Source organism: Paroedura picta, chromosome 3 (assembly GCF_049243985.1).
Source record: "Paroedura picta isolate Pp20150507F chromosome 3, Ppicta_v3.0, whole genome shotgun sequence".
Classification (NCBI taxonomy): domain Eukaryota; kingdom Metazoa; phylum Chordata; class Lepidosauria; order Squamata; family Gekkonidae; genus Paroedura; species Paroedura picta.
In genome coordinates, this window is record NC_135371.1 from 37212316 (window position 1) to 37228579 (window position 16264).

General features: G+C 43.3%; 1 protein-coding gene across 3 annotated transcripts in view; it reads right to left on the bottom strand.

Annotated features, from left to right (window-relative positions):
- FGD5 (FYVE, RhoGEF and PH domain containing 5) overlaps nt 1–16264 on the bottom strand; it is a 199498-nt gene that overhangs the window by 79437 nt on the left and 103797 nt on the right. For all 3 annotated transcript variants that reach the window (XM_077325309.1, XM_077325310.1, XM_077325308.1), the window contains exons 4-5: nt 15454–15512; nt 15311–15341 (exon numbers count right to left, since the gene is read on the bottom strand). In XM_077325309.1, coding sequence (XP_077181424.1) covers nt 15311–15341; nt 15454–15512 — 90 coding nt within the window. The remainder of the gene's footprint in view (nt 1–15310; nt 15342–15453; nt 15513–16264) is intronic.

Genomic DNA, 16264 nt, shown 5'->3' on the forward strand with positions numbered 1-16264 from the left:
TTCACCCGCATCAAGAGGCTCTTTAGTTCCTCTTTGCTTTCTGCCATTAGAGTGGTATCATCTGCATATCTGAGGTTGTTGATATTTCTCCCTGCAATCTTGATCCCAATTTGTGACTCATCTAACCCCGCCTTTCTCATGATGTGCTCCGCATACAAGTTAAATAGGCAAGGTGACAGTATACAGCCTTGCCGAACTTCTTTCTCAATTTTGAACCAATCAGTGATTCCATGCCCGGTTCTTGACCTGCATATAGGTTTCTCAAGAGACAAATAAGATACTCTGGTATTCCCATCTCTTTAAGAAGTTGCCACAATTTGTTGTGCTCTACACAATCAAAGGCTTTAGCATAGTCAATGAAGCAGAAGTAGATGTTCTTCTGGAACTCCCTAGCTTTCTCCATGAATCAGCGTATGTTGGCAATTTGATTTCTAGTTCCTCTGCCTCTTCGAAATCCTGCCTGTACTTCTGGAAGTTCTCAGCCCACATATTGCTGGAGCCTAGCTTGTAGGATTTTGAGCATAACTTTGCTATACCTTGATTAAAACTCTGTTGGTTTTTTAAAGGTGCCACTGGACTCTTAATTTCTTGAATAAGGTCATATCACACTTGAAGACAGAGAATTAGCTATCCTAAGGAAGTCTACTGAAAGTCTCACTCAGATCTATTCATTGGGGCTTACTTTCAGGAAATTGTTCTTAGGATGGCACCGAGAGTGAACTTGCGCTGCACACAACAGAGATCTTTCCAAATCCCTCATGCCCCGGCCTTGTTTTTCCAATGGAGACATGTTGCGGTAACTTGTGACTAACACCGCAGACATAATTTGCCTGTTATTCTCCCACTGCTGGATAGAATCTAGGTCATGGAGTTTGATCTCAACGTACACATGCACACCAAATGAGGCTACGCACTGGCAAATTGTAGCACAGGTTTCAAAATCTGCCTCAGTAGGCTTTTTACAAAAAAAAAACTTGGCTATGTGCCAGGTGGGGTTGGCACAATTTCCCAAGTGTATTTTTAGTAGAGGGATACTAAGTGGTTTGACAGCTCTTCTGGCTTCCTCTTCCTGCTGCAAAGACCCATTAAAAGTTCTTTTCCCACCTGCTGGTAAGGGAAAAAAATGAAGAAACAGAAGAATAAACGAATCAGCCAATTGCAAGTGAAAACAGGCTATTGTTCTCAGAAGTTATATGCCTCTACGATTCTGTTGAGTGCTTTGGGCACAGAACCAGCCAGAGTAGTTCTTTTATTTTGCTAGACTTCTCCCATTCATTGAAGGATTTCATTAGCAAAACAAGCCCTTGATTGGTCCAACTGAACTTGCAACACTGTCCAGGAAATCCAAGGCAGAAGAAAGTGTAGCTTTAGCTAGTCACTCACTACTAACCCTTCCCAATCACTTCCAGTTAATTAACAAAGGTTCACAGCTCATTCCATGTATGAATATTTTGATTAGTTTGGCTCCTAACTAACTTTTGATTGCATGTAAATTATTAATGTTCTTTAAAAATATCCACTACTGTTGCAATGGCTGGCGACAGTGTAAGAGTGAATGTGGAACGCCGAGCTTGAATATTACAACTATTCCAGTGAGGGGCCATCCAATGTTGAAGGGAGGCTTCGCCTTATGTTAAGAAATATCAAGCCTGTTTCATTGTGTCTCAATCTAGGGTGAGACAAGGAAACATGGATGTGTGTAACTGGCTTTCATGTATGCAGTCCAGGTATGTGCCATGAATCCTGCATATAATGGTTCCAAATAGATCTTTTTAATGCTTCAATGAAGAAAACACAGCATTTAACAGCTTGATTTTACATGATGCTGTATTCAAGATGAGATTCAAACAGAACACAGTAGTATGGTTTGAACATTTGGAAAATTCAATATCCCTGCAACAGAAGCATAGCTTCACAGGAAGTAATCCAGACTGCAACTGAATTGAGTGACAACCACGCATTCATTGCATGGTACTTTGTTGTTGTTATGTGCGAAGTCGTGTCCGACCCATCGCGACCCCATGGACAATGATCCTCCAGGCCTTCCTGTCCTCTACCATTCCCCGGAGTCCATTTAAGTTTGCACCTACTGCTTCAGTGACTCCATCCATCCACCTCATTCTCTGTCGTCCCCTTCTTCTTTTGCCCTCGATCTCTCCCAGCATTAGGCTCTTCTCCAGGGAGTCCTTCCTTCTCATGAGGTGGCCAAAATATTTGAGTTTCATCTTCAGGATCTGGCCTTCTAAAGAGCAGTCAGGGCTGATCTCCTCTAGGACTGACTGGTTTGTTCGCCTTGCAGTCCAAGGGACTCGCAAGAGTCTTCTCCAGCACCAGAGTTCAAAAGCCTCAATTCTTTGACGCTCGGCCTTCCTTATGGTCCAACTTTCGCAGCCATACATTGCAACTGGGAATACCATAGCCTTGACTAAACGCACTTTGGTTGGCAGGGTGATGCCTCTGCTTTTTAGGATGCTGTCTAGATTTGCCATAGCTTTCCTCCCCAGGAGCAAGCGTCTTTTAATTTCTTTGCTGCAGTCCCCATCTGCAGTGATCTTGGAGCCCAGGAAAATAAAATCTGTCACTATCTCCATTTCTTCCCCATCTATTTGCCAGGAATTGAGCGGGCCGGATGCCATGATCTTTGTTTTCTTGATGTTGAGTTTCAAGCCAACTTTGGCACTCTCCTCCTTCACCCGCATCAACAGGCTCTTTAGTTCCTCTTCACTTTCTGCCATTAGAGTGGTATCATCTGCATATCTGAGGTTGTTGATATTTCTCCCTGCAATCTTGATCCCAATTTGTGACTCCTCTAATCCCGCATTTCTCATGATGTGCTCTGCATACAAGTTAAATAGGCAAGGCGACAGTATACAGCCTTGCCGAACTCCTTTCTCAATTTTGAACCAGTCAGTGATTCCATGTTCAGTTCTCACTGTTGCTTCTTGACCTGCATATAAATTTCTCAAGAGACAAATAAGATGCTCTGGTATTCCCATCTCTTTAAGAACTTGCCACAATTTGTTGTGCTCCACACAATCAAAGGCTTTAGCATAGTCAATGAAGCAGAAGTAGACGTTCTTCTGGTACTCCCTAGCTTTCTCCATGATCCAGCGTATGTTGGCAATTTGATCTCTAGTTCCTCTGCCTCTTCAAAATCCTGCCTGTACTTCTGGAAGTTCTCGGTCCACATATTGCTGGAGCCTAGCTTGTAGGATTTTGAGCATAACTTTGCTAGCATGAGAAATTAGTGCGATGGTGCGGTAGTTTGAACATTCTTTGGCATTGCCCTTCTTTGGGATTGGAATGTAAACTGACCTTTTCCAATCCTGTGGCCATTGTTGAGTTTTCCAAATTTGCTGGCATATTGAGTGTAGCACTTTTACTGCATCGTCCTTTAAGATTTTGAATAGTTCAACTGGAATGCTGTCACTACCACTAGCTTTATTGTTGCTCAGACTTCCTAAGGCCCATTTGACTTCACATTCCAGGATGTCTGGCTCCAGGTCAGTAACTACCCCATTGTGGTCATCAGGGATGTTAAGCTCGCTCTTGTATAGTTCTTCTGTATAATTTTGCCACCTTTGTTTGATCTCTTCTGCTTCTGTGAGGTCCCTACCATTTTGGTCCCTTATCATACCCATCTTTGCATGAAACGTTCTCTTCATATCTCCAATTTTCTTGAAAAGATCTCTGGTCCTCCCCATTCTATTGTTTTCTTCTATTTGTTTGCACTGTTCATTTAAGAAGGCATTCTTATCTCTTCTAGCTTTTCTCTGGAATTCTGCATTCAATTGAGTGTATCTTTCTCTTTCTCCCTTGCCTTTCACTTCCCTTCTCTCCTTAGCTATTTGTAAAGCTTCCTCAGACAGCCATTTTGATTTCTTGCATTTCTTTTTCTTTGGGATGGTTTTAGTTGCTACCTCTTGTACAATGTTGCGAACCTCCGTCCATAGTTCTTCAGGCACTCTGTCTATCAGATCTAATTCCTTAAATCTATTTGTCACCTCCACTGTGTATTCGTCAGGGATATGATTTAGTTCATACCTGAGTGGCCTAGTGCTTTTCCCTACTTTCTTCAATTTAAGCCTAAATTTTGCAACAAGAAGCTCATGATCTGAACCACAATCAGCTCCTGGTCTTGTTTTTATTGACTGGATAGAACTTTTCCATCTTTGGCTGCAGAGCACATAGTCAATCTGATTTCTGTGTTGACCGTCTGGTGATGTCCATGTGTAGAGTCGTCTCTTGGGTTGCTGGAAAAGAGTGTTTGCTATGACCATTGTATTCTCTTGACAAAATTCTACCAGCCTGTGCCCTGCTTCATTTTGTACTCCAAGGCCAAACTTGCCTGTTATCCCGGTTATCTTTTGGCTTCCTACTTTAGCATTCCAATCCCCCATGATGATAAGCACATCATTTTTGGGCGTTGCTTCTAGAAGGTGTTGTAGGGCTTCATAGAACTGATCAACTTCATCCTCTTCAGCAGCAGTGGTTGGGGCGTAGACCTGGATCACTGTGATGTTGAATGGTTTGCCTTGGATTCGAACTGAGATCATTCTGTCATTTTGGGGATTGTATCCCAAGACTGCTTTTCCTACTCTCTTATTGATTATGAATGCTACTCCATTTCTTCTGCGAGATTCTTGTCCACAGTAGTATACCTGATGGTCATCTGAATTAAATTCACCCATTCCTGTCCATTTTAGTTCACTGATTCCTAAAATGTCGATGTTCAGTCTTCTCATTTCTTGTTTAACCACGTCCAGCTTGCCTTGATTCATGGATCTGACGTTCCAGGTTCCTATGGAATAAAAATCTTTACAGCATCGGACTGTCTTTTTGCCACCAGTTACTTCCACAACTGAGCGTCCTTTCGGCTTTGGCCCAGCCGCTTCATTCATTCTGGCGCTACTCGTACTAGCCGTCTGCTCATCCCCAGTAGCATATTGGACACCTTCCGACCTGAGGGGCTCATCTTCCAGCGTCATATCGTTATGCCTATTGGAACTGTCCATAGAGTTTTCATGGCAAAGATACTGGAGTGGTTTGCCATTGCCTTCTCCAGTGGATCACCTTTTGTCAGAGCTCTCAGCTATGACCTGTCCGTCTTGGGTGGCCCTGCACGGCATAGCTCATAGCTTCACTGAACTACGCAAGCCCCCTTGCCACAACAAGGCAGCGATCCTTGAAGGGGGCATGGTACTTAGAAAGGCACAAATAAGTGTAGTATCATTGAAATTATTAATCCTAATCACATTCCCAGCTGGACCAGAAAGTACAATGACAATAGTTTAAAAAGAGTATATACACGAGTGAGAAAAAGCAGTTTCTGCATGAGGAATCTGCCCCTGGACAGCCTCTGGTTGCTGGCGGGTTTTAGAGCCCCCTCCACATGATGTCGCCTGCATCACAAGGCTGTCCAGGGGCTGGCTTACATATTGCCCAGAAATGCCTCAGGATGAGGGAAATCGCAAAAACTAGATTTGCCACATTTTATCTCACAGCCCATCAGTAAGCAACCAGTGAGCAACCAGAGGCAAGCCCGTATGAAGGGGGAAAGGTGCGATAGTCTATGCAGCATTGTCCTGTCCTCACACCCTCCCTCCCCTCTTCATTTCCTGCTCCAAGTAATTTTTTTTAAATGGCACGGTCCGCGTTGCAGCGCAACTGCAAGGCAACATTGTCAAAGGTAAAATAAAATCCTCTACAAAATGTCCATGGTCTCTTTCGGATCAGGCAGGCAAAACAGTCTTATTTCTGCTTTCTGGAGATGGGAAATTAGTTGGGAAAGAAGTGGGGCAGGAGGGTGAACAAGCAGCCTTCTCCCCATCATACAGGGGTCTCAGCTCTTTGTTTTTAAGCCAACCATTTACACAAAATGAATTTTTGGTCTCCAGGGACCATGTTCAGCATCTCAGAAATCCATCCAGACACAAATAAAGTCATAAAGAACATGAATCCCCTCCAAAAAGGGGGAGGGGATGCTGTATGCATCTGTGTTGTGGCATTACCACATAGCAATGCAGAAGTGCCTTAAAAAAATTAATTTCAGAGCTGGGGGGAAGAAAGTTTCAGTCCACAGGAGAACTGCTGTGCTGTGATTGGTGGCTTGCTGTGATTGACAAGCTAAGGAGCAGGGGGAGAAGTTTTCCCCTTGCAGCCTTGTTAGGAGGCAAAAAGCCATGACAGACCAGAGGCAAAATGTGGGAGGGATCTCCCATGAGGAGGGCTGCAAATGCAAGACGTACCATCCCTCATTTGCAAGCAGGAGGCCATGTGCGTTTTACCTCTCTGTGCAGAAGCAGTCAACATATTCAAAGCTGTTCTAGCGACTTCATGTAGTTTATTTTCTTGTACATCAGACCTGGTTAGTATCAAAGAGTAACTCTTGAAATGACATTTTCTCCAAGGAACCTTATCTGCATCACCTGGAAATCAGTTGTAATCCCAGAAGATCTCCAGCTATCACCTGGAGGTTGGCAACCCTAGATTTTCAACAAAGGCCTTCCTAAGTTTTGGGTTTCAAATCACAGTATTTTTTCTGTGTTACCTCAGAACATTATTATTATTTATTGGTTTTGATATTCCACCCCTTCCTGCAAGCAGGCTTGAGGCAGTTCACAACATTCATATACATTGTTAATAAAATCACAGTTAAAACTGGGAGGTGCAGATCTTTCTCTGTGTCTCTCCCTCTCCCTGTCTCGCTACAGGAGGCATAGCAGGTAATCAGCCCTCCATCGCAGCAGGGGTGGCTCTCCCGGTGTCTCTGTCAGCAGCTTAGGGCAGTTCTCTCTGTGTCTCTCTCTGCCTCCCTCACAGCAGGAGCGATAGGAGGGCATGAAGGCTCGTGTTCGGTCTGGCAGGGATCTGTGTGGCTCTGTCTCTGGCACTTTTGAGAGGAACGTGGCTAGTGTCGAGGGAGGGTGGGAGCTGTAGGGGCAGGGCCAATCAGGGGGCAGCCAGCATTGCTGGCTGCCTCCTGATTGGCCCTATTCCAACTTGGACAGCCGGACACTTTCCACCCTCCAGGCTGTTTCACAAATATATACAGGAACCATGGATAAGGATAGTGTTCCATTGTTCTTCCTCATTGGCTCATCAATCCACCCCAGCCCATTTTAATCAGGTTCTGGTTTGATGGAAGGAATAACCTGGAAGTGAACATTACCACTTATTGTCTTTCCATGGTTTTCTCATAGTATCTCCATGCTTTCTCAAAGCACCTTTGCCCCTATCTTGGAAATCATAGTGAAACAATGAGGAATTCATAAAAGGGCAGTAAATGGACAACAATGACATGAAGAAACTCAAGAGAAAAACTGCTATATTTGAGGGCCAAAACAGCAGTAAGACATCTATGTGAAAGACTGAAGGATTGCATTGGAGGTGACATTTCATGTGTTTAAATGGGTCATATGGTAGTTCTTCATCTGGTAACAGCTCTGTAGTGGCTCATAAGGAAGTCATCACTTGATGCAGACTTGTCAAGTGATGAATGTACATACATGAAAACTTGTTTCTAACATCCTCTAAAGTAGTTTTGGTCAGTTCCTTCTGTTTTCTCTCCCTCTAAATCCCCCAGTTTGCTAGTGTCCTTCCTAAAATAATGATTAAAACTGTTCTGCTAGATTACCATCACACTCTATTTTTAAACCACACCAGCTGATATACAGTTTGAACTCACACATTTCCACTCTCCCAGTTGAATAGCAGAGTGGGTGTATGGAAATGTCATCATTTTGGCAATCAATCAGACTATTAAGGCCTCTAAAGAAAGGCAAAATAGATTCTGCTATGCTCAATGGGGTGGCGATCTGTTTCAGGAGTACGGGAAAAAGGTGTCCCTTGGCCCTTGCGAAAATTAAAAGGGTTTTCTTTTTCTGGTCTAAGGTGTGGTACACTTTTGTTTCACTTACTGAGCTGTAACAGAAGAAATAAAGACATAAAATATTTTAAAATAGCATTTTCCCTTCGAAAAAATGCAATGTTGGCAAGGATGGCGATAATAAAATAGAGAGAATAGTTTATTCAAGAATATTTTTCCGGTACATCAGTTCTTCTACAATACAGTTACAAAAACAGACTATTTGGGCCTAATCCTATTTGAGACCTCAGATCCTCCCAGGGCTTCCGCTTGGTTGAGCCCTCCCTTCAAGCTTTCTGAACAGCCACAGTGGCTTACTGAGTGTCTTACTGAGCCACTCTCACAGAAGAAGTGAGGAGTTGCCCCTATGCTATTTATATTTCAAAAGAAAGTTAAGACTTTTCAAGCAGGCTTTTTGCAGCTAATCTATGAGCAGAAAAACACTTATGCAATTGTTCTTATTGCTTGTTTTTGATCTTAACCCAGGGCAGGACTACCAGTCTCCTGCAGGGGGCACCCATTCCTTCCCCCTTCCCCTACCTCCCGCTATCCATCAACTGGCTGGCGGGGAGAGTCCTGCTGTTGCTGCATCACTGGCCTAGAACTTCCCCTGCCTCTAATAAGTCCCCCGCGAGGCACCAGGGAAGTCTTGGCAATACGAATCCATGGAGTTTGTGAACCACCTCATGACTAAGTGGCAAAGCCAGCGTATAACTTTTTAGAATAAACTCCTGACAAGACCCTTCTCCAGTAGATGACATCCAAAAGGCCCCCTTCCTCTTCTCCTGAAATAAAATCAACACCAGGGCTTACTCTGACCCATAAGGTCAGAGTCAGAGGGCTCAGTAGGGTTTAGTTAATTTAATTTTAAATGTTTTTATATTTAACATTTGCAAATGTTTTTATTGCTGTAAGCCGCCCCAACCTGCTGCCAGCGAGGGGTGGCCAATAAATATAATAAATAATAATATTAAAAGCCTAGGGATTCCAACTTTTGACTGGCTTCTGTAGTAAGATGAAATGAAGATGTGTATGAAAAGCCACAGACCATGACCATGCTACTCCCCATGAATATCCAACTATATATGGCCATGATTCTGTGTAAACTGGTCCAAAGCTGTATGCTCGAGGAAGCACTTCCATTGGCCCAACTCACACAAAATGGCAGACACACACATTGAGTAGCAGATTACTCCTATTTAACATGGCTGGAGGGTCAAAATGAAAATCTGAAAAGGATTCTGTTCTTCGGGGGAAAGCCTATGAATCTGGGTTTTTAAAAAATAAACCACAATACTGAAGCTCCCATATTACATTTTCGGGGTCATCATAGTTCCCATAATTTACACTGGCAAAGAAAATGGTACAGAGAACATATGCAAGTGAGCAATCCCTGGAAAAACTTGGATAACAAGTACAGGAGAAAAGAGGGAGAAACACTTGGAGGCATAGATGCAGTTTCATAGTTAAGGCATATATTTATCAAAGAACTATCGCAGCGATTAAAGAAAAACTTTGAGTACCTGTCCAATCATATTGGTTTTGAAATTCCTGGTTTTAATGCTTACTGTGAGCTTGTGACATCTTCACATTTGTTTTTAAAAGTTGCCATGTGATGGCTATACATGCTGGGATTGCTAAATCTGGGTTAGGACATTCTTGGTGATTTATGGGTGGATCCTGGGGAGGTCACGGCTTGGTTAGGGAAGGGACCTCAGCAGGATATCAATCCACAGAGTCCACCCTCCAAAGTAGCCATCTTCTCTAGGAAAGTGATTTCTACAGTTTAGAGATCAGTTGTAATCCTAGTAGATCTCCAGGCCTCACCTGGAGGGTGGCAACCCTGATGTAAGCATGATCTCCACTTTTCTGGTTTGAGGATTTAACTTTTTAGAAAACTTCTTCTGCAAACCTGAGTCTTTCCACAGTTTTATAGAAAATTCCTTTCCACCTCCAAATGACCCCATTTTACCAATTTTTAAAAATCTACACGTGTTTTTTGCAGCCATGTTCAGAATTAGATGAAAATACCACCTGAAGATCATTTGTATACCATTCTATGATTGGCCCAAAGCCTTTAACAGAATGCAGCCCCCTCATCCGCTCCATCAGTGATGAACAAGACCTCCACAAGCAATTCAGCAACTCTGACCAGCAATTGCTGGTATCCCTTCCCCACTGCAATCATAGTAATTGGCCATTCTATGTGTTTAAATAATCATGAACACAAGGTCAATTTCCCTTTTGCCTTTTAACAAAATGCTGCTGTTGGCAAACAGAGCAACATCTAATGGTACTGAACATTTGCAGTATGCATCAGCTCTACAAAAGTATCTTTGTTTACCTACAGGACAGCAGAGAGATGTGGACATTTTGGAGACTAGGCAAAGAATCACACAGCTTGTTTTCATCTACTTATATTTCTCACCTATTCTGTGCACTGGAGTGGTTACAATTTGTGTACAGATTGAGTTTTCCTGTCATTAGACAATGAGTTCTAATTTTATACTGAATGGTTTCATACTTTTTTAGTGCAGTGTTACCAATGGATTAGTCTATTGTTGTTTCCAGAGGGAAAGAAGTGTATGCATAAGAGAATTTCTACACATTTCCAAATGCAGTTTTTAAACACAGGCATAAAAAAAGAATGGTTGGATACAACTATGAGTTTGAAAGCAGGTAAGTGCAAAAAACCACACATATATTCCAATCACAATTGGTGGGTTTCACAGGCAAAAGAAAATGGAACTATTGAATAAGAATAACCTAGCACACCCATTTCCCCTCTGAATTTCCAGATGATATGGCTATTAAGACTCTTTGGCCTTCCAAGATCTAAAGGAGCAGTTCTGGAGGAGACTTTTTCATTTAGAATATACTGGTCTTTAACATGACATCCCCAGGAAGGAAGGTAGCATGGTATGGCCCAATCACATCAGACTTGATCCAGTTGGTACGTATAGTATCAAAGAATCATAAAGTTGGAAGGTGCCATAGAGGCCATCTAGTCCAACCCCCTGCTCAATGCAGGATTAACCTAAAGCATCCAGGATAAGTATCTGTCCTGCTGCTGCTTGAAGACTGCCAGTGAGGGGGAACTCACCACCTCCTTAAGCAGTCAATTCCACTGCTGAAATACTCTGACTGATTTCCCCCCCTAGTATCTTGCCAATATCGTTCTACATGTAGTTTAAATCCAGGTCCTATCCTCTTCTGCTAACAGCAACCTTTCCCTGCCCTTCTCTAAGTGACAACCTTTCAAATACTTAAAGACAACAGCCCTGTCTCCTCTCAACCTCTTTTCATCAGAATGAACATTCCCAAGTCCCTCAGCCTTTTCTCATAAGGTTTGGTCCCAAGGCCCCGGATCATTCTTATCACTCTACTTTGAACCCTCTCAATTTTGTCCATGTCCTTTTTGAACAAAGGTCTCCAGAACTGCACAGCATACTCCAGGTCAAGTGTGACAAATGTGGGGTACAGTGGGACTATGACATCTTGTGACTTTGGTGTGATGCCTCTGATGATATAGCCCAAGACTGTATTTGCCTTCTTTACCACCACATCACATTGTCTGCTCATATTTAGCTTACAGACCACAAGTACCCCAAGATCACATTCACACACACTGCTACCCAAAAGTGTATCTCCCATCCAGTATGCATGCTTCTCATTTTTATGACTCAGATGTAGATCTCTACACTTCTCCTTATTGAATTGGATAGGTGACCACCAAGGAAGACTGTAGAAAGAGGCAAGGGCTAAAAACCTCTGCTTTTCATTAACCCTGAAAGTCCCTTGGTGTGGTCATCATAAGTCCACTGACACTTGAAAGTACTTATGTTTGTACATTAGCTTAATGACACTCTTGTGGCCTTGAGTGCGTATCTGTGTGTCTCCAGACATGCTGCTGGACCTTCCACAGCCACTGTAGAAGATGCAACTACTACCAGTTTAACCCCCACTAACAGAGAGTTCAGGGTCTACCTGGGCTACAACATAGGTCCCTTATCTGGCACCACAATTTCAGATGCAGGTGGAAGAACTAGCTGGGGCTGAACATTGAAGCAGCCGAGGAATGTCTACAGACAGCCTTCTCAGCCAAGGCAAAAAACAGGGTGTAGGGTAAGAGAGGCCTGTGCAAGGACAAATAAGTCCAATAACAGCCCAGGGAAAGAAGGGGTGGGGACTGAAAGCTGACACAGACAATGGGGTAGGAGGGAGGGCAGCAGGGAGGAGGAGCCATCCAGAAACCCAGTGGGAAGGACGGAGAGAGCTGAATCACTGCCCTCCCTTAGGGAGAGCCCAGGTATACACAGGGAAGAGGCAGGGCTATTTGGACCTTTAAAGACAGGTTCTTGATGAAACACCAAGGAGGAGAGAGAACACAGCTTTGGGTTAGATAGAGAGAGAAAGGTACTATTGACCGGAAGAATGGGGATGGAACAAGATGGAGTCAAACCCCTTCCTGGGGAGACTCATCCACACTGTGCAGCAAGATGGCCAAAGGTCAGACTACGGAGTTAGAGAGGGGGAAACCTCAGAGTTGCCTGACACCATTTCCTGCTCCTTATCCTCTTATACTCTGTTGGCATTAATGCCCACTGGGCAAAGGAATGATGGGCCGCAATGGGAGGCCAGTGAGCAAGAGTGGGACAAGTGTATCCCATGACATTGGCTTGCTGAGCTGAATGCCTGTTGGTCACATACAGTATCAGTATGCCAACCGTGCATTATGCATCCTTCCAAATGTTTGCTATCAGGTGGCTGCATGTTGTGTGTCATCTAGGTAAATTCAGCAAGCATGCAAAAAGAAACGTGTGTAAGAGGTACATCAGCAGTCAGAAAAACAGAACACGTAATCATTACCAGTATTCTGAATGCAAGGCAAGGAATAAAATGTTCTAACATCCCACCAACTCTTAGGGGAGAAACATCTGATCAGCCCAACATCACACAATTTTCCCAAGAATCCTTAGCAAGGAAGAAGTGACAAATTTCCAATCTGTCTAGATTCAAACTTCCCAGCAGAAGTGCTCATATAACAACAGATGGAGGATGTTAGACCCGTAAAGTTATATGGTAACATTTTATAAGATCAGATATAAGTTATAAGGTAAGGTAAAGAAATTCAGGGTAATGGTGGTGAGTGCTGCTGATACTTTACGCCTGTTTATTTATATTTCGATTTGTATAACTGCCCCTTCAAATACCGGCTTGGCACGATTTACAATAAATACATTAAAACATTCATCATAAAAATACCAATTAAAATTATCAGATAGCTAGAATTCCAATTATCAGCACAGCATACTTGCAGATGTTAAATCCCTCAGACCTTATTTGTTCCGTGGGGGGGCTCTTCTGGGATTTATGGGAGGAAGCCAATAAAATATTGTAGCACAGATCATTCTTTGGCCACAACCAAATATCTGGTGGAAGAACTCTATTTTGTAGGACCTTTGGAACTGTGAAAGCTCCTGAAGGTGCCTGCAGGTCTTCTGGGAGCACATTCCACCAGGCTGGGGCAAGGACAGAAAAGGCCGTGGCCCTGGTTGAGGCCAAGTATACATCTCAAGGGCCAGGGACTACCAGCTAGTTGGAATTGGCAAAGCACAATGCTTTACAGGAGGCATAGTCAGCCAGGTTGGTAAGGCAATGAGCAAGAAGCTCATGATCCATTAGATCAGTGGTTCTCAATCCGGGGGGCAGGATTCCTTTGGGGGGTCGAAGGACCCTTCCACAAGGCAAGCAGCAGGGCAAGCAGCCCTTCTCTCCAAGGGGGTCCCAAAGTGCCCAACATCGCTCCTCTACCATTTCGTCCACACAACAGCCTTGCAAGGTAGATGGAGATAGAATGTTCATCTGTCTGGAGCAGTGGAAAAGAGCAAGATTGGCATGGTGGGACAAGAGGCAGAACTGAACTGAGAAACCCAGAGAAAATACCAATTTATATACAATCATGAACAATGGATCTTCATGCCATTGGTCAGTTTAATTTCTGTGAAAGAAGACTTGCATAATTTTATGGTTGGGGGTCACCACAACATGAGGAACCGTATTAAAGGGTCACATCACCAGGAAGGTTGAGAACCACTGTACTAGATCAAACACTGCTGTAAGATCTAGCAGTACCAGTAGTTCCGATTTGCCTCAGTCCAGCTGGCATAGGAGGTCATCCATTAGGGCAACCAAAACCATTTCTACCCTATGGCCAGGCCAGAAACCCGACTAGTAAGGATCAAGGACTGCAGCTTCCTCTAGGTATGCCAGTAACTGGTCTGCGGGAGCCCTATCAACCACTTTCCCCAGAAATTCAAGATGCAAAACAGGACGGTAGTCTTGCAGATCCTGAGATGGTTCCTTCAGCAGTGGTTGAACCACTGCTTCTTTTAGCTCCCTTGGGAACACTCCTGAAGTCAGGGAGAGATTGACCATCTCCCAAAGGGGGCCTCCTATCCTCTTGTCACTTGTCTTGAGCAATCAAGAAGGACAGGGCTCAAGAGGACAAGTAGTCGGCCCTACCAAAGTTAACAATGTAGATCTATTTGGCCAGTCACAGTGGTAATCCTGTCCTACAGACACAACATCGCCATCGGACTGCTTCAGGCAATGTGTTTTAGATTAGTTTCTCTACGGTACGTGACCTGTTTAGCTTTATTTATGTTAACTGTCACCTTCATCTATCTTCATTAAACATAATTTCCAGGGACAACCCTGTGGTATTTGCTAATCATCTAACTAATTGATTAATTGGTTAAGAGCAAGTCATCTATTTGACTTGCTAATTATTTGGGAATTTTGCACTGACAAGATGAATTCCATAAAGTAGTAGTATTATTACAGATGTGCCTTGCATGAAACAAAATAACACAAGTCTTTGGTTCTACATTATAAGCCTGTGCACAGTGCAGTTTCAGAATCCAAGTGAGAATTGTACCAAAAGTCCTGTTAGTCAAAGATGAAACCTATTTCTGAGCATAGTGAGGAACAAGAATGATCCCAGGGACTTATTCCATGCCTAAAACAATCTTCCCCCCAACCAAAGGTTAACTCACATAAATTTTCATCTAGTGTACTGTCAAACTGCTTAGCTCTCCCTCAGACCTAATGTCTCCAAATCAGCTGAATGTCTTTCCCTTCTACCCATGGGATAGCTTTCAAGAGAATGATCCTCCTCAGGCAAATTCCCGTGGCAAGCTATAGGGCCAAGAACCCACATCTTCCTCATGTGGAGTTCCAGACTTTGGCACGTGCAAAGGAGGGTGGCTTGCTTTATCACAGACGTGTTTTTGCAATGCCTCAGTGAGTGTTTCTGCATGACAGGCGACAAGCCACTCCTCACAGAGTTCACCTCAGCCTCTTCAATGCTTTTTCTGTCTCCTAAATTATCACTAAGCAAGAGGGCAATTAGGTTTACAGCAATTAAAATGATTTACTTACCGTGTGTAACTGCCGGAACATCTCCACATATCTATGGAAAACAGACAACAGTTTTATTAATTGCCATCCAGCGAGTGCCGAATGAATTACTGTGGAATGAGGAAGAAGTTAACAGCAAACCAAATTTTAGCTTGCAGACTCACACTTTCTCTGAAGACACAAGTTCCTGGGCGATGAGGTGAGCTCTCGATTGTCCTTCTTTCTGTTAAAAACAAAATGCATAAGAATAAGAACTGCTCCAACTCCTTGGCAGAGAGACTAACGCTAATCTAGAGATGTCGAAGTTGTCTGCAGGCTAATTTGAGATACCCGACATGTACATAGCAAACCAACACAATGTCATTGTTGTCCCTTCCTGCAACGATGGATACATCCTAGCATTTGTCACCTTGGGGAATGTCCAAGATCTTTCAACTATTTAATGGAAAATGTTGGCCATACATGGAAAAGAGGTCCAAGAGGGTGACCTCCTGAAGAATAACTACAAAAAGTACAAAGATCTGTATAACTCTTTAACATGATTGACTTTTTGAAGGAATGCCACAGAAGTCATGGTCTAAGGTTCCTCAATATGATAGTTACTGCAAGGGATTAGTAGAGCAATATTGGATATCTCAGCTATCAGCTACTAAAACACAATGAATAATGAAACCACAAGAGAAGACTTGTAGCTCAGCAGCAGAATACATGCTTTGTGTGCAAAAACACCAACTGCTACCATTTCCAATTAGAAAAAGTTCTCAGGTAGCAGAGCTGGGAAAAGCCATCTGCCCAAGGCCTTGGAGAGTCGCTGCCAATTAGAGTAGACAATACAGGGCTCTGTGGACAAGTGATCAGATTAAACATACGGCAGGCTTAATGTGTTCTTATTTGTTAGTGTCATATACAATGGACAGACAAAGAAGACAGAAGAAGAGAGTTTCAGAAAGAACTAGAGTCCCTTCGTAGGCTATA